Consider the following 24,655-nt stretch of genomic DNA (forward strand, 5'->3'; position numbering starts at 1 on the left):
AGTTGTCCTTGAAAAGGCAGCTTCTGGGAGAGCTCTCTCAGCCCCACCCACCTCACAGGGTTCAAGTGGGCAGCTGTGTTGGTTTTAGTAGAACAAAGTAGGAGTCAAGCTGCACCTTTAAGACCAACAAAGTTTTATTCAGAATGAAAGCTTTCGTGTGTTCTAAGCATACTTCATCAGATGAGGAATCAGGTACAGGGGCATTCCCAGGGGCCTTGAAGGAGGCAATGGTCCGTCCTGAAGAAACCATCTCTGGACCCTGTGGTACTAGCAAACTATCATCCAGTTTTGAACTTGCCGTTCCTGGGCAAGGTAGTGGAGAGGGCAGTGGCAACACAGCTTCAGGCTTTCTTGGAGGACGCTGTTGTCCTGGATCCCTTTCAGTCCGGCTTCCGCCCTGCCCATGGGACAGAGACGGTGTTGGACGTCTTGGTGGATGATCTCCGGAGGCATCTGGATCGAGGCGGTTTGGCGCTGCTGATCCTTCTTGATCTGTCAGCAGCACTTGATACGGTCGACCATAAAGTGTTGGCCCACCGCCTCGCCGATGCAGGGATATGGGGGTTGGCCTTACAATGGCTGGTCTCCTTTCTCCAAGGTCGGGGACAGAGGGTGGCGCTTGGGGGTGAACTATTCCAGTGGCACCCGTTACAGTGTGGTGTGCCACAGGGAGCAATTCTCTCCCCAATGTTATTCAACATCTACATGCGCCCCCTTGCCCAGATCATCCAGAGGTATGGGCTGGGGTGTCATCAATATGCAGATGACACCCAGCTCTATCTGCTGGTGAATGGCCACCCAGATTCAGCCCCAGAGGAATTGGGTAGGGCATTGCAAGCCGTGGTTGGTTGGTTGCAACAGAGCCGACTGAAACTGAATCTACCAAAAACGGAGGTGCTGTGTCTAGGTTATAGGGGGCTGGGATCAGATATCAGGCTCCCACCCTTTGATGGGGCTTCATTGATGCCCACATCAAAGATGAAGAGCTTGGGGGTATTTCTGGATGCCTCTCTAACTATGGAGGCCCAGGTTACCACCACTGCCAGATCGGCCTTTTTCCATCTAAGGCAGGTCAGACAGTTGGTCCTGTATCTCAGCCTCCACGACCTGGACACAGTAACCCATTCAATGGTTACTTCCAGGTTAGATTATTGTAACTCTCTCTACGTGGGATTGCCTTTGACCCTCCTCCGGAAACTCCAGCTGGTGCAGAATGTTGCTGCTTGGATGTTGACTTCGTCACCTGTACGGGCATGGATCAGTCCTGTGCTTCATGAACTGCACTGAGTACCAGATCCGGTTCAAGGTGTTGGTACTTACCTTTAAAGCCCTGTATGGCCAGGGGCCAGCCTACCTTTGGGACCGCCTCTCCCTGTATGAGCCCCGTAGGTCCTTACGATCAGCAAACCAACAACTTTTGGTAACACCCAGCCCCAGAGATGTCCATCTGGTCTCGACGAGGGCAAGGGCCTTTTCAGCCCTGGCCCCTGCCTGGTGGAATGAGCTCCCCCTGGAGATCCGGGCCCTGCGGGATCTGCTTCAATTCCACAGGGCCTGTAAAACAGAGCTCTTTCACCAGGCTTTCAGCTGAGGCAGTGGGTGTTAGTTGTTACTGGACTCCTCCCCTCATTCCATCCTTCATTCCATCCCAGAGCTACAAGATCTGCTGGACCTGGACAATAGGTCACATCTGTGAGGCAGAATTCTGCCACCTTAGTCATAAGAACATTAGTCATAAGAACATAAGAGAAGCCATGTAGGATCAGGCCAATGGCCCATCCAGTCCAACACTCTGTGTCACACAGTGGCCAAAAAAAAATGTATGTATATACACACACACACACACACTGTGGCTAATAGCCACTGATGGACCTCTGCTCCATATTTTTATCTAAACCCCTCTTGAAGGTGGCTATGCTTGTGGCCACCACCACCTCCTGTGGCAGTGAATTCCACATGTTGATCACCCTTTGGGTGAAGAAATACTTCCTTTTATCCGTTTTAACCTGTCTGCTCAGCAATTTCATCGAATGCCCACAAGTTCTTGTATTGTGAGAAAGGGAGAAAAGTACTTCTTTCTCTACTTTCTCCATCCCATGCATTATCTTGTAAACCTCTATCATGTCACCCTGCAGTCGACGTTTCTCCAAGCTAAAGAGCCCCAAGCGTTTCAACCTTTCTTCATAGGGAAAGTGTTCCAGCCCTTTAATCATTCTAGTTGTCCTTTCCTGGACTTTCTCCAATGCTATAATTTCCTTTTTGAGGTGCAGCGACCAGAACTGCACACAGTACTCCAAATGAGACCGCACCATTGATTTATACAGGGGCATTATGATACTGGCTGATTTGTTTTCAATTCCCTTCCTAATAATTCCCAGCATGGCGTTGGCCTTTTTTATTGCAAATGCACACTGTCTTGACATTTTCAGTGAGTTATCTACCAAGACCCCAAGATCTCTCTCTTGGTCAGTCTCTGCCAGTTCACATCCCATCAACTTGTATTTGTAGCTGGGATTCTTGGCCCCAATGTGCATTACTTTGCACTTGGCCACATTGAACCGCATCTGCCACGTTGACGCCCACTCACCCAGCCTCAACAGATCCCTTTGGAGTTCCTCACAATCCTCTCTGGTTCTCACCACCCTGAACAATTTAGTGTCATCCGCAATCTAATTCTCTGACCTCAGTCTTACTGGACCGTATATCCTCTCTGACATACAGAGCCACCCCACCTCCAACCCTTCCCTCCCTATCCTTCCGATATAACTTATATCCAGGAATTACCGTGTCCCACTGATTCTCCTCATTCCACCAAGTTCCTGAAATTCCCACAATGTCTATGTTTTCTCCCAACACTAAACATTCCAATTCACCAATTTTACTTCAAACACTTCTAGCATTTGCATACAAACATCTATAATTTCCCAGGCAAGCTAGGCCCGCCACCTCCCTCCTGCCGCCTCGAGACTCTGGCAGAGAGTCCATACTGTTTGTCACCATCTCAGTGGACAACTCTGATCCGTTACCCGGTAGAAAAATAGCAGCCAACCCTTCATCTCTTTGAGACGAGTCCTCCCGAACCAGAGACATTTCATCTCCTGTCAGCTTTCCCCCAAGATTTAGTTTTAAAACTGCTCTGCCACCTTTTTGATTTTAAGCGCCAGCAGCCTGGTTCCATCCGGGGACAAGTGGAGACGGTCTCTTTTGTACAGCTCCCGCTTGTTCCAGAAAGCATCCCAGTGCCTAACAAACTTAAACCCTTTCTCCTTACACCATCGTCTCATCCACACATTGAGACTTCTAATTTGTGCCTGTGTCTCCTGCCCTGCACGTGGAACAGGTAGCACTTCTGAGAAGGCTACCTTGGAGGTCCTGGCCTTAAGTCTCCCGCCTAGCAGCCTAAATTTTTCCTCCAGGACCTCACGACTGCATTTCCCCACATCGTTGGTGCCAACATGCACCACGACCACAGGCTCCTCCACAGCACTGTCTATCAGCCTATCTACTACACGTGTAATGTCCGCTACCTTCGCACCAGGCAGGCAAGTCACCATACGGTCAGTATGCAGTTTTGCCACCCAGCTGTCTACTTGCCTAAGGATCGAATCACCAACTACCAACCCCCCCCCCTCTCCCTCTGCCCAGGGGTGGTTCCTTGGCACGAAAGGATTCCCGCTCACCAACTGAAGAAGAGGTCCCTTCTGAGGGCGCATTCCCCTTATCCTCAGCACGGTGCTCTGTTCCCTCTCGACCCTCACGCTCTCTGGCAGCAATGGGGCTGCTACGTTCAGAGCGGGGCTCATCTAATATGCCCTCGAGAGTCTTCCCCAAGTGCCTAACTGACCATCTCTGCTTCTCCAGGGCAGTCACCTCAGTCTCAAGGGTACAAACTCGTTCCCTGAGGACCAGGAGCTCCTTGCATCGAGCACACACCCAAGACTTCTGTCCTTTGGGCAGATAGTCATACATGTGACACTCAGTGCAAAACACTGGAAAGCCCCCACCCCCCTGCTGGCATTCTATCTTCATTTAAAATATACAGTCCTCTTTAAATGCTGTTTGTTTAAGTAGCTCCCCTTCTGGAGGGTCAACTTACCTTATTGGGAGAACAAGGAAATCAGGGGTCTGGGTTCCTGGTCCTTAGGGAGCCCCCAGGCGAAGAGCCACAGGCCAAGAGCCCTTTAGCTCTCGCCCTTCGGCTCGCGCCTTTGGCAAGGCGCAGCTTAAAATGCAAAGAGTGTGGAGCAGAGGCACTCCTAAGCAATCAGCAGCAATCACTCTCAATCATTCTCAATCTCTTTAACCTTTAGCCCACTCAACCAAACAAAGAGCAGTTCCCCAGCTATCACAACTCAGAATTTTAGGCAGCCCCACAAACCTCAGAATGAAGTCTTTCAAAACTCAGAAATTCTCAGCAACTTCTCCAGCTGTCTCAACTATCAGAGCTAATCTGCTCTGTTCTGCTCCTCTCAGACCTCTGTGAGTCTTTGTAATCTTAGATTTTATATTTTTTAAATTGGTCTTTTACTGTTTTTACTGTTGCCTGTTTTATGATGTAACCCACCCTGAGCCTGTTCTATGGGAAGGGCGGGCTAAAAATCAAATCAAATCAAAATAAACAAATACAGTGAGCAGAGCTACATATAGTTGGTAAGCAGTGGTTTAGAATACAAAATGGTACAAATTTAAGATCCAATGACAGAATAGTAAAATTAACAAATTGAGCAAACCTTTGATCTGGGTAACATGAGCGTGAGAAACCAATAAAGCAGTAACATGTCAAATTGTGAGAATGTCTGTTAATCACTCTATCGTTATAAGCCTGGGCCAAAATGAGGGCATTTCTTTCTCAGAAGTTTTTCTCATCCAACTAATTTACCTTTTAACATGTAACATATATATAGTTTGCCATTAGAAGAAAAATACTTTAAAATATAGTGGAAGGTGGGTTTAGTATATATACTATACACAAATACACAGACTCCTACTTTGTTCTATCTCACAGGGTGTCTGTTGAGGGCGGGGTGGTAAAGGAGATTGTGACCGCTCTGAGACTAAGATTCAGAGTATAGGGCAGGATATAAATCCAATATCATCTTCTCTTCTAAATATACGGAGAGCCCTGACCCTTTCATACACCAAGTCCCCTCTTCCATTCACATAGATACCACCAGACAGGACAGCCGAGTCCTCTTTAACTATTACCCCTCACTCAGACACTTCATATAGCCACTGGGATTGGGACTCAATCACTCAAATGCTGTTTCACATTCACACTGCCATTGATTATTAGGTGTGTGTATTTAGTCACTGTGGCCTGACAAGTTCGCATGCATTTGCATTTCTTTCCCTGAGACCATACACACCCAGCCCACAGGATTAAACAGAAAAGGAGTTAACTTTTATTTATAGCTTAAACACAATATTAGAAGGATTCAGGTAGATAATTACAAAGTTTCTGCACAGCCATGAGCTAACTTTCTTACAGCTATTCAGCTTCCAGTTCCTTACCCAGCCAGTTCTAACTCACTCTAACTGAACCAATTGTTCCAGGTAGGTAGCCATGGGTAGTCTATGTTCATCAGGCATGCCTGATCTCTGCCATTATTTTCAACCGGAGACAGGAATGTGGAAGGAGAGGATTCTCTATTCTCTATTTCTGAGTCTCTGTTATTACAATTTTTTAAACTGTCTTTTAACAAAGACATCACTGCAGCAAAGCCATTGTATTTTTAATGCTTGGGAGAAGTTCTTACCGTAAAGTGAAATACATGGGAGTTTCATTTAAGTACATCTCCATTCCTGAGATGTGGCAAATTAGGATAATATCACCATCCAGCTGGTCTGCAAGCCGAATGAAACACTTGAAGGTGGTATCCGGTTCCCCATCTGCACAGATTTCTAAGAAAGAAGGACCATAACATTACCACTCTGACTGGAAGCGAAGGCTTGTAGTTCTTTGTAGGATTTTTTATTTGACTTTTATCCCAGGATGTGAGCAAGGTTGTCAACATTCAAAATGGGAAAAACAAAACAACAGTGCAAAAAACTTGATACAAATATATATTACAAATTCAAAATACAAAGTAGTTTAATATTCATGGTACAAATCATTCAAGCAATATACAAAATTACATGAACATCCATCAAAGGATTAGCACAATAATTGGCTGAAATGTTGAATCCTGTATGTGATAGGAAGTAACTTCACAATTTCACTGTTCTCTAAGTAAATTCCTGAGGACAAATATCCACCAGTTGAAAATCTCTATCTGTAATGGGTGGACTTCCAGTCCCCACCCACAGATACATTGTGAACTCATGTGTGTGTGTTTGAACCTATCCATAGACGTGTGAACCTATCCATTTTCAGTTCTTCAGGGAATAAATCTTCAGTGGTGTGGAGAGCCAGTTTGGTGTAGTGGTTAAGTGTGCAGACTCTTATCTGGGAGAACCGGGTTTGATTCCCTGCTCCTCCATTTACAGCTGCTGGAATGGCCCTGGGTTAGCCATAGCTATCGCAGGAGTTGTCCTTGAAAGGGCAGCTGCTGTGAGAGCCCTCTCAGCCCCACCCCCCTCACAGGGTGTATGTTGTGGGGGGAGAAGATATAGGAGATTGTAAGCCACTCTGAGTCTCTGGTTCAGAGAGAAGGGCGGGGTATAAATCTGCAGTCTTCTTAGGGTTGCCAAATCCAATTCAAAAAATATCTGGGGACTTTGGGGGTGGAGCCAGGAGACATTGGGGGCGGAGCCAGGCACAAGAGTGTGATAAGCAGAATTGAACTCCAAGGAAGTTCTGGCCATCACATTTAAAGGGACAGTACACCTTTTAAAATGCCTTCCTTCCATAAAAAATAATGAAAGATAGGGGCACCTTCTTTTGGGGCTCGTACAATTGGACCCCCTGGTCCAATCCTTTTGAAACTTGGGGGGTATTTTGGGGAGAGGCACTAGATGCTATACTGAAAATTTGGCACCTCTACCTCAAAAAACAGCCCCCCAAAGCCCCCGATACCCGCAGATCAATTCCCCATCATTTCCTATGGGAATTGTTCATGGAGGTGCATAATGGCTGTGGGGGAGAGGCTTCCCCCGCCGGCCAGCTGGCTGGGGGAGGGGGGAAGCCTGTAAAACCGGGGGATCCCCCGCTGGGACCTGGGGATTGGGAAGCCTAAGTCTTCTTCTTGTGTGTATGTGTGCATGCTGTATATCTATCTATCTGGTTATAGATATAGACAGATCTATCTATCTAGCTATGGCCCAGGCTAGCCAGTTCCGATCAGACCTCAGCAGCTAAGCAGGGTAGCCCCTGGTCAGCATTTGGGAGGGAGATCACCCTTTTGCCTTTCTCAGTCTCAAGTTAAAAACAGGGTTGTGATGTGGAGGCAGGCAATGTCAAACCACCTCTGAACATCTGTTGCCTTGAAAACCCCACAGAGTCACCATAGATCAATGGTGACAACAAATATATTATATATATATTGTTAAGTCTAAACATGCTATAAATTACATATAATATCTGTACAGCATGCATATATAACACAATCTAGACTAGAAAATGAACTGTAAAAAGAGGAAGAAGGATGGCTCAATGGCACAGCATCTGCCCAGCATACCGAAGGTCCCAGGACTTTTTTTGTAGCAGGAACTCCTTTGCATATTAGGCTACACCCCTTTGATGTAGCCAGTCCTCCAAGAGCTTACAGTAGGCCCTGAAAGAAGAGCTCTGTAAGCTCTTGGAGGACTGGCTACATCAGGGTTGGGTGGCCTAATATGCGAAGGAGCTACAAAAAAAGCCCTATCAGATTCAATCCCTGACATATCTAACAGGTTGTAGGCAATGCCTGAGACCCTGGAGAGCTGTAGCTAGAGTGAGTAGACAAGACTAATCTAGAGAGGCCAGTGGTCTGAGGCAGTATAAGGTAGGTTCACATGGAAAACCAAAGTGTTAACAAAAAGTATAAATGCAAAAAGAAAATGAATAGGGGATATTTGCTCATCCATGAGCTACGAGAGGTGTAAACAGCTGTATCCGTAGATTGCCTCCTGCTAGGGCACTAGAAAAGGGGAGAAGCTGTAAGAGGGAGCGCAGTTTAAGAAGAAAACCTTTAGATGGTGGAATTTCATATGACTCATCCCAGTTGCCCTCAGTGTTTCCACTAACAAGTTACCTAGAATGATTGCATAGCATTGTTGCAAACTCTATGAATCAAATGTTTACCAGTTACCCAGTTGAATGTATCAACCAAAGGACATCAGATCCTTCTAGGGACATTTACATACATCAGAAGATTTTTGACAGATAGCACTAAAAGGAGAGAAATGTTACAGGAAAGAGTTTAGAGACCACATGCAAAATAGGTTATTGCATGAGTCTCTATCCGTCAGCAAAAAGCTCTGATCATCCACTGAGCAGGAAAGTTCCATTAAAGCCTGTTCACTTCACATTCAACATGGCTTATTACCACCTATGGAACAGAACTGTTTTTAGGTCACCTATTTCTTACCAACAAGCACAAAAGGCCTAGTTAAAGTGTCACCCTTGGAACCAAGTAATTATCTCCCCTTCTCACTTGAAGCTTCCATGTTTACTCTGGATATCAGCCTCCAGGAGAGACCTGGGGAAGCCCTGAAATTACTGCTCATCTCCAAACCAGAGAGATCAGTTACCCTGGAAAAAATGACTGCTTTCGAGGGTGGACTTTATAGCCTTTCTGAGGTCCCTGTCCTCCCCATGCCCATCTGTAAATCTCCAGGCCCATCCTGTAAATTTCCTAACCTATATCTGGCAACCCTACTCACCCCCCCATCCCTGCCAGTGGCCAAGGAGGATCTGGTAGTCCTAGTCTCAAGGCATTCAAAGGGTGAGGCGTCACCACTAATGAAGCCCTGTCTCTGGTTTTCACTAGGGACTCTTGGAAAGATGATTTTAATCTGTAGATGACTGCAATGTAAAGTGCCAGTTGCTTGTGTGAAAAGGTAATCTTGGATACAGGGTTACCAACAGGAGCTCCTTTGCATATTAGCAGGAGCTCCTTTGCATATTAGGCCACACACCCCTGATGTAGCCAGTCCTCCTGGAGCTTACAAAAAAGGGCCTTGTAAGCACTTGGAGGATTGGCTACATCAAGGGGGTGTGGCCTAATATGCAAAGGAGCTCCTGCCTTTTTCACAGCTACAGCAACCAGTTGATTGAAAGATATCAGCAGCCTGTCATGCCCCCAGCAGCAGCTCACAGGGACCTTCACGCTCACAGATAGGGATAAACAGCTAGACATACTGTGGTCCCATGAGCTGTATGCTGCTGGTGGAAGGGAGAACCCCATCAGTACCAAACAGCCAATGGAACTAGGGAAATGTCAGGCCAGCAAACGTGCAGAATTTGATTGATATTCTTGAACTCAATCTTTGAGGAATACTTTTAAATCATTTTGTCCTGTGGGAAAATATGAAGACAAGAATATTAAATGCAATATTCAATATTAAGAATATGAGAACATACGAAGAGCCCTACTGGATCAAACCAGTGGTCCATCTAGCCCAGCACGCTATCCCACATAGTGGCCAACCAGTTCTTCCGGAGGGCCAAAAAAGAGGGCACAGACACCAAGGCCTTCCTCTGGTGTTGCCTCCAGGCACTGCGATTCAGAGATTTAGTGCCTCTGAACATGTAGATTCTCCTCAGTCACCATGGCTAGTAGCCACTGATTGACCTATGACCTATCCTCCATGAGTCTACCTAATCCCCTTTTAAAGTTGTCTATTCCTGTGGCCATCACTACACCCGCTGGCAGCAAATTCCACATTTTATTCACTTTCTTTCTAAAGAAGTATTTCCTTTTAATCTGTCCTGAATTTCCTGACCATCAGCTTCACTGGGTGTCCTTGAATGCCCTCATTCTAGATTTTGAGAAACAGCAAAATAATTCACTTTGTCAGCTCTCTCCACTTAATTCTTAAATGTATAATCCTCTATCATGTCCCCCCCCTTAACCGTCTCTTTTCTAAACTGAAATGTTCCAGACTTTTTGGCCTTTCCTCATATGGAAAGTGCTCCAGCCCCCTAATCCTCTGCACCTTTTCTGGCTCTGTGATGTCCTTTTTGGGATATAGGGGAATGAGGCCACACCATAGATCCAAACGGGGCATTATAACATTGGCCATTTTTTGTTCAATCCCTTTCCTAATAATTCATAATACAGAGTTTGCCTTGTTCACTGCTACAGCAAACTGGGTTGACACTTTCATTGAGCTATTTATTTATTTCTTTAATTCGATTTATATCCTGCCCTACCCCACCAAAGCGGGCTCAGGGTGGCTTACAACACAGAATTCTAACAATAAAATCAAGAATTAAAATACATTAATAATTTGCACAGTAAAAATAAACACAATTCGTCAGCGTACTATCCTACAGTCTTCCTTAAAATTCAGATTCAGATGCTGGTCAGTTGTATGCCAACCGGAAGAGGACTGTCTTACAGGCCCTGAGGAACTGCCCAAGGTTCCACAGGGCCCTCACCTCTTCCGGCAGCTGGTTCCACCAACAGGGGCTGTGATCGAAAAAGCCCTGTCCCTAGTTGACGTCAAACGGGCCTCCTTTGGCCTGGGGATTGTAAGGAGATTCTGAGAACCCGATCTCAGTACTCTCCGGGGAACATATGGGGAGAGACGGTCCCTAAGGTAAGCAGGTCCTAGGCCATATAAGGCTTTAAAGGTAATAATCAGCACCTTGTACCGAACTCGGTATATTATTGGCAGCCAGTGCAGTCCCTGAAGCTCTGGCTGAATGTGCTCCCATCTGGGGAGCCCTAATAGCAACCAGGTGGCGGCGTTCTGCACTAGCTGCAACTTCCGGGTTCGGCACAGGGGCAGCCCCATGTAGAGGGCATTGCAGTAATCCAACCTTGAGGTGACCGTTGCATGGATCACTGTTGCCAGATCATCGTTTTCCAGGAAAGGGGCCAACTGCCTTGCCCGCCTAAGATGGAAAAATGCAGACTTGGCAGTGGTTGCTATTTGGGCCTCCATGGTTAGGGCAGGCTCCAATAGTACCCCCAAGCTCCTGACCCTGTGTGCCCCTGTCAGGGGCACACCGTCAAAGGCTGGTAAGGGAATTTCCCCTCCCAGACCACGCCGACCCAAGCAAAGGACCTCTGTCTTCACTGGATTTAATATCCACTATGACCCCAAGAGTTTTTTCTCTCTTAGACTCAACAAGTTCAGATCCCATTAGCCTATACCTGAAGCTGGGATTTTCTTTGTCCCAGTGTGTATCGCCTTACGCTTACCAATATTGTAAATTTGAGCTTTTTATCTCTTTAAATCCCCAACTTCTAACAGCATCAGGAATTCTGGAAAAGATCTGAATTATGAGAAGATAAATTAGACCTCTTTATGATGAATGTTTTGATAGAACAATTTGCTCAAGTTCCTCCTCCCATTTCATTAAAGTTTGACAATTAAATATTTATCCCTTCTGATCCAACAACTGTCTTTTAAGAACATAGGAACATAAGAGAAGCCATGTTGGATCAGGTCAATGGCCCATCCAGTCCAACGCTGTGTGCCACACAATGGCCAAAACCCAGTTGCCATCAGGAGGTTCACCAGTTGTGCTGGAACTTCAGAAGCCCACCAACTGTGCCCCCCTAAGCACTATTGGGGATTTGAACCCAGATCTCTCAGACCACTTACTACACGACACCTACTTACTATACCCAACCACCTTTCTTTTTAACTCACTATTGAATCCTCTAACAGTTATTATTATTAAAAAGTAACTATTAGATGAAAGAGCTGAATACTTCAATTGACAGCAAGAAAAAGAAATAATTGATGGATTTAATTATTTGCCTTTCCTAGCCTCAAGTAAAAAACACATTCAGTATCCTTACTAGATTTACCATCTCCCCATTTTATCCTTATGCAACGCTGTGAGATATGTTAACAGGTGATGATGATTGCCCAGTGTGTTCATGGCAGAGAGGGAATTCAAACACAGATAATCCTGGACATAATGTGACATTCTTGTTGATGCACCACACTGGTTCTTTTTAACATTTTCCAGAAAGACCACTCATCTAGCAGCCGTTCAAAGCTTGGGGGGAAAATAAAGATTTCAGGTGAATGAGAGGACCAAGGCCATCAGATCATTGTTATGGTGACCAAGTACAAAAGAAGCCAGCCCCTCATAACACTTAATATTTGTAGATCAAAATAGCCAGCCATGTTGGTCTGAAGCAGTAGAACAAGTCCAGTGGTACCTTTAAGACCAACAAACTTTTATTCAAGGTATGAGCTTTTGTGCGCATGCACACTTCCTCAGATACATGGAAATGGAAGCTAGCAGTTCATACATAGAGACAAATGTAAGTGAGCAGCAAATTAGCATACAACTTAATGAAGATGTTTTAACATATGCAAAGGTCAAACAGCAATAACAAGCTAAGTTTATACTGTCACCAGGTCACTATTTGTTTGGATTTAATGAGGTGCAATCTGGTTAACAATCTGGCCAACTAGGCACTGGTCTATGAGCCCCCACACCTTAAGGGGCCACAGGCTGGCTTCCCCCCTCAGTTTCCCCCCTGCTTGCAGCCCTCCCAGCCTGCATGCACAGCCAGCAACTGAGTTGCTCTTTACCTGACTTGCCTGGTGTGGCTGCTGCTGGTGTTGTTGCCAAGTTTGCCTCTCTCTGCTTCTCCCCCACAGTTTTGTCAAAGGGGCTTTTGAGAAGGTGCCTGCAGGCCACAGTGGGGGCCACGGGCAGTGGGACGAGTGCTCTGACTGAAAGATAATTTGCAAGAGGCCCCCCCAAGATTTTGACTTTCTAGGGGTCTCTATAGGGTTTAATCTGATGGGGTGGGGAAACTGTGTAGCAATAAACATGTCAAAATAGGAGACAGATGTGTAAAGATATCCTTCTTCATTGTTGAGAGTAAGAAACTGAGACTCAGTTGTTGTGCTTACTTAATGTTTGTATGATGGTCTGCCATTGCCTGACTCTGCATAGCAACACTGGACTTCCTTGGTGGTCTCCTATCCAAGTATTACCCAGGGCTGACCTGCCTAGCTTTTGAGAGATGATGAGATCAGGTTAACTTGGACCATCCAGGTCAAGACAAATGTTCTTGTATAAAACAGCATTTTGGCAGCTGTTGTGCGGTGGTGAGAAAAGCAGCAACCATTGAATGTCCCTTTCTAAGCAGCTGTTTGAAACAGACTCATTCATTTGTTTGAACCGGGCACAGTTGTGACACAGTTGTAAAGTATTGGCTTGGCAGACAAATGGTCCCAGGTTCAATCCCTGGCATATTAGATCAGTAGGTGATGTGAAGGACCTTAGCCTGAGACCCCGGAGAGCTGCTGATCTTGATAGACAAAAGGTCTAACTCGGTATAAAATAAGTTGGTGTATTCTTGTGAGACTTCAAACATGTCTGTTTGCTCCAATTACCACCAGAAGAGGCTAGCTGGGGATGACCTAGGGTGAATTCAGATTACTGGTATGGATGAATCAGGTTAAAATAAAAGATATTAGGCTCCTGGTGGCTATTGTTACATTTTAATCTGGAGTTATTGCTTCTTCCAGTGATGCAGATTCATCTGTGACTGCTTAACTACGAAGCCTTGAAACATAAATCTTACTTTCCATCTTTTGGCAGCCGTGTTGGTCTGAAGCAGTAGAACAAAGTTGGAGTCCAGTGGCACCTTTAAGACCAACAAAGCTTTATTCACGGTATGAGCTTCCATGTGCCAAACACACTTCATCAGACAATAGTATGGGATGGAATTAGCATTGGCTTGGCAGACAGATGGTCCCATCGGCTTGGCAGACAGTATGGGATGGAATATGTAGAGGGTGGGCAGTGAATTAGTATGCAAAATACTGAAACTGTATTTAACAGGTTAAAAGAATACCAAGTTCAGTTCCTGGTTATTATCAGCCTGGGTTCAAGGAGGGGGGGGGGAATGACAGCAAAGGCAATAATCATGTCAGAATTGGAGATTGATGTCTATGTTGTTAGGTTTCTTTATTGTAATAAACTTAGAGTCTGTTGTAATGTTTCATTGGTCTCCTCTCAAGCATGGGCCCATTTGTTGGTTAGCCAAATTCAGAAGTGCCATATCAGGGGCAAAATAAGTTTAAAGCATTATACGTTCACATGAAAACTGCCTTATACTGAGACTGACCATTGGCCAGTATCGTCTATTCTGATTGGCTACAACTCTACAGAGTCTCAGGATGAGGTCTTTCACAACATCTACCGCCTCTTCGTTTTAACTGGAGATGTCAGGGATCAAACCAGGGACCTTGTGCATGCCGAGCAGATGGTCTACCACTGAGCCACAGTCCTGCCCCATCATAGGGAGAAACTGCCATGTTCCTGATAAGAGTACATAGGAGATTCTAGTATGTACCCTAATATCTGACAGCTCCAGGGGAATTTGGCATATACATAGAAATGTTATAATTGACTATACAATATATTAATAAAGTACAGACGATATGCTGATAGCAACCTGAACAGCCCTGGCTAGCCTGAGTTGCTATACAGAGGAAGGCAATAGCAAACCATCTCCAAACATCTCTAGCCTTGAAAACCCAGTGGTTCTGGGATTGCCCTGAACTGATTACGACTTGACAGCATATAATTATAAACAACAGGATTGCCTCCTATCCTATCACCAAAATGCAATGCAGCTGAACTTCTGGGTGAGACAAGAACAAGGCTGCCCCACACGATGAAGCTGCCCGGTACCCATTCCTACTACAGGTCTGTCGAGCTCACTGTCTCCTCTGACTGGCAACAGTTCTCAGGCAGAGAAAGGTTTTTTCCTGGTTGTCCTTTTAAATGGAGATCCCGGGGAGTGAACGTGAGGCTTTCTGCGTACAAAGCAGAGGCACCACCTGAACCACCTTCTGCTGCTCCAAGCTGGAAGCCTTCCTCAAAGAAGTGTGTCTTTCAGAATTACTCTGAGCTTTTGTGGGGGGGGGGGGGAGAATATGTGAAATGACTCACCCCAGCCAAATGGTTCCCCAGAGCCACTCTCTGCAGCAATGGCAGGAAGAAGAATAAAAAAGTAAGTCTGGAGCACTGAGCTTGACACAGCCATCCTGAGCTCCTATTCCATCCTGGGCTTGTGAGCATGCCTGTGAGTCAGCGCTAGAGGCCAAGAAAGAGGACTTGGCTTGCTATTTTATACCCTCGCTCTAGAGAGAACCCTTTGATAAGACGACCGCAGACAGGGGTAAGTTGTCAAAACAATGACAAGTGGGCACAGAGCGAAACAGGAAGCTCTGGAGAATGTACTTGCTGAGCGAGGTACGATGAAGAGATTACCCAGACTCACTCACATATGTAGCTGCAAGCGCCTTTTTCTCTATTTTGGAACGTAGGATTATTCCAAAGGTAGAAGTGCCCTTTTTGGAGGGGTGGATGGGACAGGCTGAGAGTCACCGCTGAAAGTTGTTGTAGCCAGGGGTCATTTCGTCGGGAAAAAAGGTGCAGAAGCTCAGTAGCATATGCTCTAGGATCTGTGTGCAGCGGGGAGAGAACTCCCCACTGCATGCGGACCCTGGCTGGAGGTTCAGGAGCTGTGCTCCTGTGAGCTCCTGCTGAATTCAAGCCCTGGTTGTAGCCAAGGCCCAGTTGTAGCCAAGGTTCCCTTGGAGGCATTTAGGATGCAGCTGCAAAAAAAAAGGAACAAGTGATTCTTTTTCTTGATCTACCAGAACTGCAAGAGCTCTTGAGGAACAGGTTTCAGGTAGTGATGAGGAGTTAAAAAAAGGAACCACACAAAAGCTGCTGCCTGTCTCTTTTTGCAATTTAACCATGAGTGCCTCCAAGAGTGGGCACTGAATCCTTGCTTTGATTCTCAGCTTCCCCCATCCTTAAGTGGCACCAAAGTCCTCCACAATAAAGCACACAGAGTCTTAGGAAGAGTTGTAGCCAAGTGGTCATCCGTGGAAGCTGGGTGACCAGCGGAAAAGAGGTGCTCTGAGAACTTCACAGTGAACCTGCTCGCCAAGCCAACTGACCATGCCTAACAGGCGAACCAAGTATTGGAATGGTTTGCCACATTGTCACCTTCACAGCTTGGAAATTTTGCAGTAGCCATTTGTTTCTTACTTTATGCAAGAAGCAGCTGTTGCAACAAGCAACTGTAGTGCCTGCGTAGTAAGGATAAACAGGTTATTAAAGGAACATTTTAAGTTTCTTCAGTCGTTGCGCATGTGGTGGAATGCATCGTTTCCATCGAGACATTGCTTCTTTTTTTGCACATGCACAGTCAGTCTTGACTGTGGTAAAAAGAGACTGAGTCATGGATAGGTCATCATGAGTCTTTGTGTAAAGAAGGTGACTGAGGAAATGACCAATTGATTTCATGGGGGGGGGGGGGTGGAATCCATCCCTGCATTTCACCTCTGACAAAACCAGTGAGGTGTCAGAGAAACTGAAGGGGAAAAACCCTTGAGGCTTTACGTGTTCAGTGCCAAGGTGCTCCCATAGCTTACTTTGGACTGGAGAGTGGTGGAAAGATGGAATCATGGCTTGGCTTGGCATCTTCAGTGAATTACCTAGAAGAAGAATAGTAGAAGAGCCAGATTTGAGTTCAGTAGCACCTGGGTACCTGGAAGAATGATTCCTTGGGTTGGTGTCTGCTTTGAATTTCATGAAGGTGGGTGAAGGAGGAGAACAGCAAATTGACTTGTTTTGGGTTTTTCATTGAATCCCTTAGCAGAGTGATTCTCAGTGTTGGTGTTAGCTATGTCTATCATGCTTGGCTTAATCTGCCATCCTTGGGCTACAGTAGATGGACACCACAGCTAATTCATTATTTATTGACACTCTGACCTTTCTTATATTGCAGAGACCATGTCTGCCCATGGAAGACCAGCTCAACAAGGCCACAAGGCAACGTTCAGAGCACCTTCTCCATCATCCAAGTCTTCTAAATACATTCAGTTCAATGGTCTTAGAAAGGGTTAACACTGTTTAGGATTGCACTGTAAATGTCTTAATTCATCAGGCTGTTGCTGATGTTTCTCCTCTGTTTTCTGCCTGATTCCTGTCATCTTCCATATCCCTTGTCTCCTGTGTTGAACATGTGGCATTTGCTTATAGAGGGAAGAGGGTGAGATCGGATACATGGACGGAAGAACTCGTGGCTGTCATATCACCCAGTACGTTAGGAAATCTGCAGCCCAGTCCTGACCATAGTTACTTGGAAGTATATATTTTATTTGGCTGCCGTAATGCAGACTTTGAGGTGGCACGCTGATAAAAATAGAAGTGGCTTCTCCCTTTACATGAATTCTACTTTCCACAATGGGAAGTACCTGACAGAAGGGAAACAAACTAATGCAGTTAGAAACCACCCATATTCACTGTATTGATCACAAAAGTCTCAATTCCTCTGTGGGAGGGAGGGGGAAGGACAAGGCTCTACAACAGGGGTGGGGAATGTCTGGTCCAAGGGATCAGTTGGTCTAGCCCTTGGGGGCTGCTGGGCCAAGTCTAGCCATGTGGCAGCCTCTACACCCCCCCCCCCCTAAACCTAAGCATTTGCTTAAGGTGGCAGGCTGAGGGGTGTGTGTGTGCCAAATTAGGTGCTCCCCACATGACTTCAAATAGAAAAACAATTTCTATGAGCCTCACGGTATAGATGGAACACTCTGTCTGGGACAGTGATGCTCTGTATTGGGGCTGGGGGGCAACAGTGGGGTAACTTCTAGGGTCCTGGCCTCACAGATGGACCTCCTGATGGCACCTGGGGTTTTTTTGGCCACTGTGTGGCACAGAGTGTTGGACTAGATGGGTCATCGTCCTGAATCAACATGGCTTCTCTTAGATGCTATTAGTGGCTAGAAGGAGTAACTTGGGGTTTGAGGTGTCTCCTATTCTGGCTGGGGTTGCACCGCTCCCCCTCAGAAACAGGCCAGTAGTAGACCCAGGGGTGGCAATAGGTTGGGGGGTGGGAATCTAAGAGAATCTGGACCCAGGCCTCCTGTTGGATAAATAGGTGGGAGTGTTGGGTAGGAGTGCCTTCCCTGACTTCTACAAACATCAGCTAGTGAACTTGATGCAGCCTTTCCAAAATAAAAAAATAGACTTGGTAACATGTAGCTTAAATGACTGCAATGCATTACTACAACCATGCTATAAGGCAGGGGTGTTGAACTAATTTGTTATAAGGGCCAGATCTGACATAAATGAGACCTTGTCAGACTGGGCCATGTCAGGCTGGACCATGTGTGCACCTGTTTAAGATTAGGTAGCAGAGATATAAACTTTATGAAGGACACAGACACAAACAAAGATTTTTTTTAAACCCTTAAGATAAAACATGCTTAAAATATTAGCAGTCATTGGTCTTAAAGGTGCTTTCTTCACGGGATCCAGGGAACTGGGCAAAGGAAGCTCTGGTTCTTTCCTTCCTTCCCCAGGGGACCAGGAGGAGGAGGAGCCTTAGCCAATAGATGGAAGAGAGGCTTGGCTCAGTAGCTCTGCTGTGCAACTGAGAGAGCCTGGCAAAGCAAGCTATCCCTCCTCCCCCTTCCTTCCCAAGGGAGGAGCCTCAGCCAATGGAGAAAACAGAAGCTTTGCTCTGTAGCTCCTGTGCAATTTCTCCTTCTTTGGAGGTTTTTAAACAGAGGCTGTATCTGATAGCAATGTGGATCCCGTGAATTTAGAGGGGGGGGGGGGAGGTGGGCACGGTATTTGTGAATTTCCTGCATTGTGCAGGGGGTTGAACTAGATGACCCTGAAGGTACCTTCCAACTCTATGATTCTAAGCCTGGCAAAGAAAGCTGTGATGGAGAAGGAAGCAGACAACAGCCAGTTGCTCGGGGGCCTAATTCGGCCCCCAGGCTGCATGTTTGACACTCCTGCCATAAGGTCTCCAGCTGAGGATAGGGTTTCCCCCGGTTTGGGGGCCTCCACCCCTGCAGAACACAGCTGGTTGGTGGGGGGAATCCCCATCCCTGAAAAGCTCCTTTGATGCCCAGCATGATGATATTACCTGGAAGTGATGTTATAGCACAGGGGACATTGTGTGTGGGATGCTCTGCTGTTTGCCTCCTCTCTCATCCTCCCTTACAAGTCAACAACAGTAGGAAACTAAACCTCATGCAGCTTCTTTTAAACTTTCCCCCACCATTTTAACTTTTTAAATTCAGCAATTTGAGACTAGCGACAGTCTCATATTACTAGACTCGTGCTGCTTGTAAAAAACAACAACAACATATAAACAAGTGGGAAATGGAGCTTGTACACTGGTAAAGGGGGGAAGATGGTGGAAGGTGCAGAGTGGGCAGAATGACCTCAATGTGGGGGGGGGGTGACCTTCAAGGGGTGGCAAAAGGTTAGGGGGTGGATTCTAAGGGTATCTGTATGCTTTTGAATTACCTTCAGTTTGCAAGTGAAACAAGGGGGAAAGTAGCACTAATGCACTCTCAGAAAACCCGAGGAAACAGCAACCAGAAAGCAAACTGAGCATTGAAGGGAGAAAAATCAATGCAGAATGACAAAGAAAACCCAATGGACATGCACAATGAAAGCGAGGGGGAACACCCATGTATAATAGACCTTTGACTGAAGGCTTTCAGACCAGGAAGTCTTCAATTGCACTTGGCAAAAAACTATCCGGGTTCTGTCCTCGGCCTCTGGGTTCTGTCCTCTCCGTCCTGGCCCAGTGACCGGCTGCGGTGATTGAGTGGCCGATAGAGAATAAACTGAAATCGAATTCAGACAAGAGAGAGAGATGGTGCTAAATGGTAAGGAGCCTGTTGGGGGCGGGGGGAGGGTTAGGCTTCCCACATTACAGGGAGCCCACTTATCTTTGACAGATATTGCTGAGAGCTTAAGGAATTTCTTGGGTCTATTATTAGCCACAGCATATTGTTGGAACTCTCTGTCTGGGGCAGTGATGCTCTGCATTCTTGGTGCCTGAGAGGGGCAACAGTGAAAGGCCTTCTAGCGTCCTGGCCCCACTGGTGGACCTCCTGATGGCGCCTGGGTTTTTGGGTCACTGTGTGACACAGAATGTTGGACTGGATGGGTCATTGGCCTGATCCAACATGGCTTCTCTCTTATGTCCATCTAGAGCAGGGGTGTCGAACTCATAATAATAATATTTTATTTATATCTCGCCCTCCCTGCCGCAGCAGTCTCAGGACGGCTCACAAAATATGGCATAAAAACAGGTTACAATAATAAAACATTATATCCTACAATGTACAATTCACGATATTTGCTATTACATTAAAACATTATAATTAAAACCATCAATTTAATTAGATTCTAACATTTTCAGGTGCTATATTCTAGATGTTCTCCTCTTGTAATTTATGATGACTGGATATAATAGGCTAGGATCCACATTAAGAGAAGGCCAGCTGAAAGAGAGTAGACTTGCAGGCCCTACGAAATTGAGCAAGGCTCCGCAGAGCCTGCACCTCATCTGGTAGTTGGTTCCACCAGTGTGGAGCTGCGATCGAAAAGGCCTTTTCTCTTGTTGTCTTCAATCTGGCCTCCTTCAACTCGGGGATTGTCAAAGGATTTTTTGCACCTGATCTCAGTACTCTCTGGGGCACATATGGGAAGAGACGGTCCCTAAGGTAGGCAGGTCCTCGGCCATATAGGGCTTTAAAGGTAATAACCAGCGCTTTGTAATGAATCCGATATACAATTGACAGCCAGTGCAGTTCGCGCAGCCTCGGCTGTATGTGCTCCCACTTCAGGAGCCCTAGTAACAGCCTGGCCACTGCATTCTGCACTAGCTGCAGTTTCCAGGTTCGGCACAAGGGCAGCTCCATGTAGAGGGCATTACAGTAATCCAGTCTCGAGGTGACCGTTGCATGGATCACTGTTGCCAAGTCATCACGCTCTAGGAAGGGAGCCAGCTGCCTCACCTGCCTAAGGTGAAAAAAAAAAGTGGATTTAGCAGTGGCTGCTATCTGGGCCTCCATTAACAAGGAAGGCTCCAGTAGTACCCCCAAGCTCTTGACCTTGCGCGCCACTTTCAATGGTGCACCATCAAAAACTTGAAGGGGAATTTCCCTTCCCAGACTGCCACGACTCAGGCAAAGGACCTCTGTCTTCATTGAATTCAACTTCAACCTACTCAGCCTGAGCCAACCTGCCACGGCTTGCAGCGCCAGGTCCAGATTTTTTGGTGCACAGTCAAGCCGTCCGTCCATTAGTAGATAGAGCTGGGTGTCATTAGCATATTGCTGACATCCAAGCCCGTACCTCCGGGCAATCTGAGCAAGGGGGCGCATGTAGATATTAAACAACATCGAAGAGAGCACTGCCTCCTGTAGCACCCCACAATCTAGCGAGTGCCTCTGGGACAGTTCTCTCCCAATCACCACCCTTTGTCCCTAACCATCAAGGAAAGAGGAAAGCCATTGCAAGGCCAACCCCCGAATCCCTGCGTCGGTGAGGTGGCGGATCAGCTACCGATGGTCGACCGTATCGAACGCAGCCGATAGATCCAACAACATCAGTACTGCCACGCCGCCTCGATCCAGATGCCTCTGGAGGTCATCCACTAGGGTGACCAGGAATGTCTCCGTCCCATGACCCGGGTGAAAGCCAGACTGGTGAGGATCTAAGATGGAAGCGTCATCCAGAAAACTCTGTAACTGTAGCGCTACTGCCCTCTCAATGATTTTACCCAAAAATGGTAAATTCGAGACCGGCCGACAATGTGCCAATTCGGTTGGATTTGATGACACCTTTTTCAAGAGAGGGTGGACCACAGCCTCTTTAAGAGGTGCTGGAAAACGCCCCTCTGAGAGGGATCTATTTATGATGTCCCTTATAGGACAGCTAAGTTTCCTCTGGCAAGATTTAATTAGCCAGGAGGGACATGGGTCCAAATTGCAAGTTGTTGGGCGTACAGTAGAGAGGATTCTTTCAATTTCCTTCTAGCTAAGTGTGTCGAAGTGATCCAGAACTGAACTAGAAGACAGGCACGGAGCCTCGAGTTCTTGTACTATATCCAATGTGGTGGGAAGGTCGTGGGGAGCGACGCAATTTTATCTGCAAAAAATTTCGCAAAAGCCTCGCAGCCAATCTCTAATTTCCTGACATTTGGCCTGCCTGTGTTGTAAAATTCTGAATTATCCTAAATAATTGTGCCAGGCGCGAATTTGCAGATGCAATCTTGGCCGCAAAGTAATTCTTCTTTGTGGCTTTGACTGCCATCTCACAGGACCTCATAAACTCTCTATAAGATGTTCTAGTTGCTTCGTCTCGAGTATGCCACCATTGCCTCTTTAACCGTATGAGCTCTTGTTTCAGCTGTCGCAGCTCCGGGGTTTACCACAGAGCCAGTTTAACACAAGGGCGCAGAGGGTGTTGAGGTGCGATCTCGTTGATGGCCCCGGATAGTTGCCCATGCCAAGACTCAACCAGATCATCAAGGGAATTGCCAGGGAGCCAGGGATCCCACAGAGCCATTTGGAACCGCTCAGGGTCCATCAGACTCCACGGGCGAGCCAAAATAGGCTCTTCACCCAAACGGGCTTGGGGTGGAGCATCCACACGAGCATTGAGGGTAAAGTGGTCCGACCATGGCACTGCCTCTGCAGTAATACCGTCCACCAAAATCCCGGCCACAAAGACCAAATCTAACATGTGCCCCGCCTGGTGAGTGGGTGTTGTAACAAATTGGGAGAGTCCCAGTGTCGCCATGGATGACACTAGGTCCATCGCCTGACTGGAGGTCGCATCATTGGCATGGACATTGAAATCGCCCAGGATCAAAAGTCTTTGGTACTCCAATGCCCAGTCTGTTACGGCCTCCATCAGTGATATTAAGGCACTGGCTGGTGCATTAGGCAGACAGTACACCAGCCAGATTGCCAACCCCTCCCCCACATCCCACACCAGACTGGCACATTCTATACCATTGATCATTGGGGTCGGGAGAACCCAAAAGGAGTAATCCTCTCTTATGAATAGTGCCACCACTCCCCCCCTCCTGCTAGTCCGTGATTGGTGAAAGACCGAGTATTCTGGGGGAGCCATCTAGGAGAGAGCTACAGTCTCCCCATCTTGCAGCCAGGTCTCGGTCACGCAAGCCAGGTCTACATCCTGCTTAAGCAGGAACTCCCTAAGAATTGAGGTCTTATTATTTATGGACTTGGCGTTACGTAACACCAATGATGGAGGCGAGCAATTCCGCTTGACCCCTCTACCTGTCACCATCGGGATGGGACACAGACTGGAAGGGAGCCGAGCACTATTTTGTCTCGGCCTCCTTCCTTTATAATTCTGTCTGCTCCCACCATCATATCTTCCCCTCCCCAGGAGCACTGGAATCCCCAAGTCGGGCATCCTCACTGGCCTCCACTATAGCCTCAACCAACGTGGATATGTCCTCACTCACCACCTTATTTCAGATGTTAAACTTCCAACCCCTCCCCTCCCTCACCAATCTGATTTGGCTAGCGTTGGTTGAGGCTATAGTGAGGGCCGGATCTGACATAAATGAGACCTTGTTGGGCTGGGCTATATGTGTACTTATCTATTATTAGGTAGCAGAGATATAAACTTTTTAAAGGACACAGATAACATGACTAGATTTTTTTTTTTTAAAAAACCCTTAAAATAAAACATGTTAAACCATTAGCACTTGTTGCTCTTAAAGGTGCTTTCTTTGTATTTCTCCCATGGGATCCAGGATACTGGGCAAAGGAAGCTCTGGCTCTTCCCCTCATCCCCAGTGGACCAGGAGGGGGAGGAGCCTCAACCAATGGAGAAAATCGAGGTTCTGCTCTGTAGCTCCTGTGCAATTGATCAAGCCTTGCAAAGCAAGTTGAGATGCAGAAGGAAGCAAGAGAGAGGGAGAAGGAAGCAGACAAGAGCCAGTTGCTCAGGGGCCTGATAGGAGCCCCCCGGGGGCCTGATTCAGCCTTCGGGTTGCATGTTTGACACCCCTGCTCTAGAGCAAAGGCTGAGAGAACCTCAAATATGAATTTCTTTTAAATCGTAGTGACACAATAGACAGCAAACAATTTGCAAGTTGCTACATAGAACAACGCTGAAAAGGAGGATGTGGACTTTCAAAACCTAGCAGGGCCAACCAATATTTTGCTGTTCTGCTTCACTGAAATCATCCGTCATCTTGGTTATTGTCTGGTGGTTTTCAGAATGTCGCAGAAGTGGTCTGTCAAGCAGTGTCCAAGGCACCTCAAGGGTTCCTGATGGCTTATCCTCATGTAACAGTCACTAACTTCCCCATCACCACCACAAACATGCAAGTGAATATGTGTCCTGGCCAAGATTACAAGGGGTGGGGCTTGTTTATGGGCCCATGTTAGGGTTACCAACTTGTAGGTAGCGCCTTGAGATCTCCCATTTTACAATTGATCTTCAGGCAACCAAGAGCACCTCAAGGGTTCCTGGTGACTTATTCTCATGTAAAAGCCAGCTGAAGAAGTGACTCACAAAAACTGCTGCAAATTTTGTTAGTGACTCACAAAAACTGCTGCAAATTTTGTTAGTCTTTGTCTTTAAGGTTCTACTGGACACTTGCTGTTTTCTAACTTAAAAATCAAGGAAGAAAAAAAGGCAGAAAGAACCAGTGGTTGCTCACCGAGTCTGAAGTCATCTTCATGGGTTCCTCTAAAATGAGTA

At 46.6% G+C, this 24,655-nt stretch overlaps 1 protein-coding gene across 1 annotated transcript in view; it reads right to left on the reverse strand.

Moving 5' to 3' along the window:
• Positions 1–15,153, reverse strand: part of IL7R (interleukin 7 receptor) — a 30,857-nt gene extending 15,704 nt beyond the window's left edge. Inside the window, exons 1-2 of the mRNA XM_060236279.1 lie at positions 15,026–15,153; positions 5,757–5,901 (exon numbers count right to left, since the gene is read on the reverse strand). Of these exons, the coding sequence (XP_060092262.1) occupies positions 5,757–5,901; positions 15,026–15,119 (239 nt within the window). The 5' untranslated portion in view covers positions 15,120–15,153. The remainder of the gene's footprint in view (positions 1–5,756; positions 5,902–15,025) is intronic.
• Between the last annotated feature and the right edge of the window lie 9,502 nt (positions 15,154–24,655).

The sequence above is a fragment of the Heteronotia binoei genome, chromosome 4, assembly GCF_032191835.1.
Source record: "Heteronotia binoei isolate CCM8104 ecotype False Entrance Well chromosome 4, APGP_CSIRO_Hbin_v1, whole genome shotgun sequence".
Lineage (NCBI taxonomy): Eukaryota > Metazoa > Chordata > Lepidosauria > Squamata > Gekkonidae > Heteronotia > Heteronotia binoei.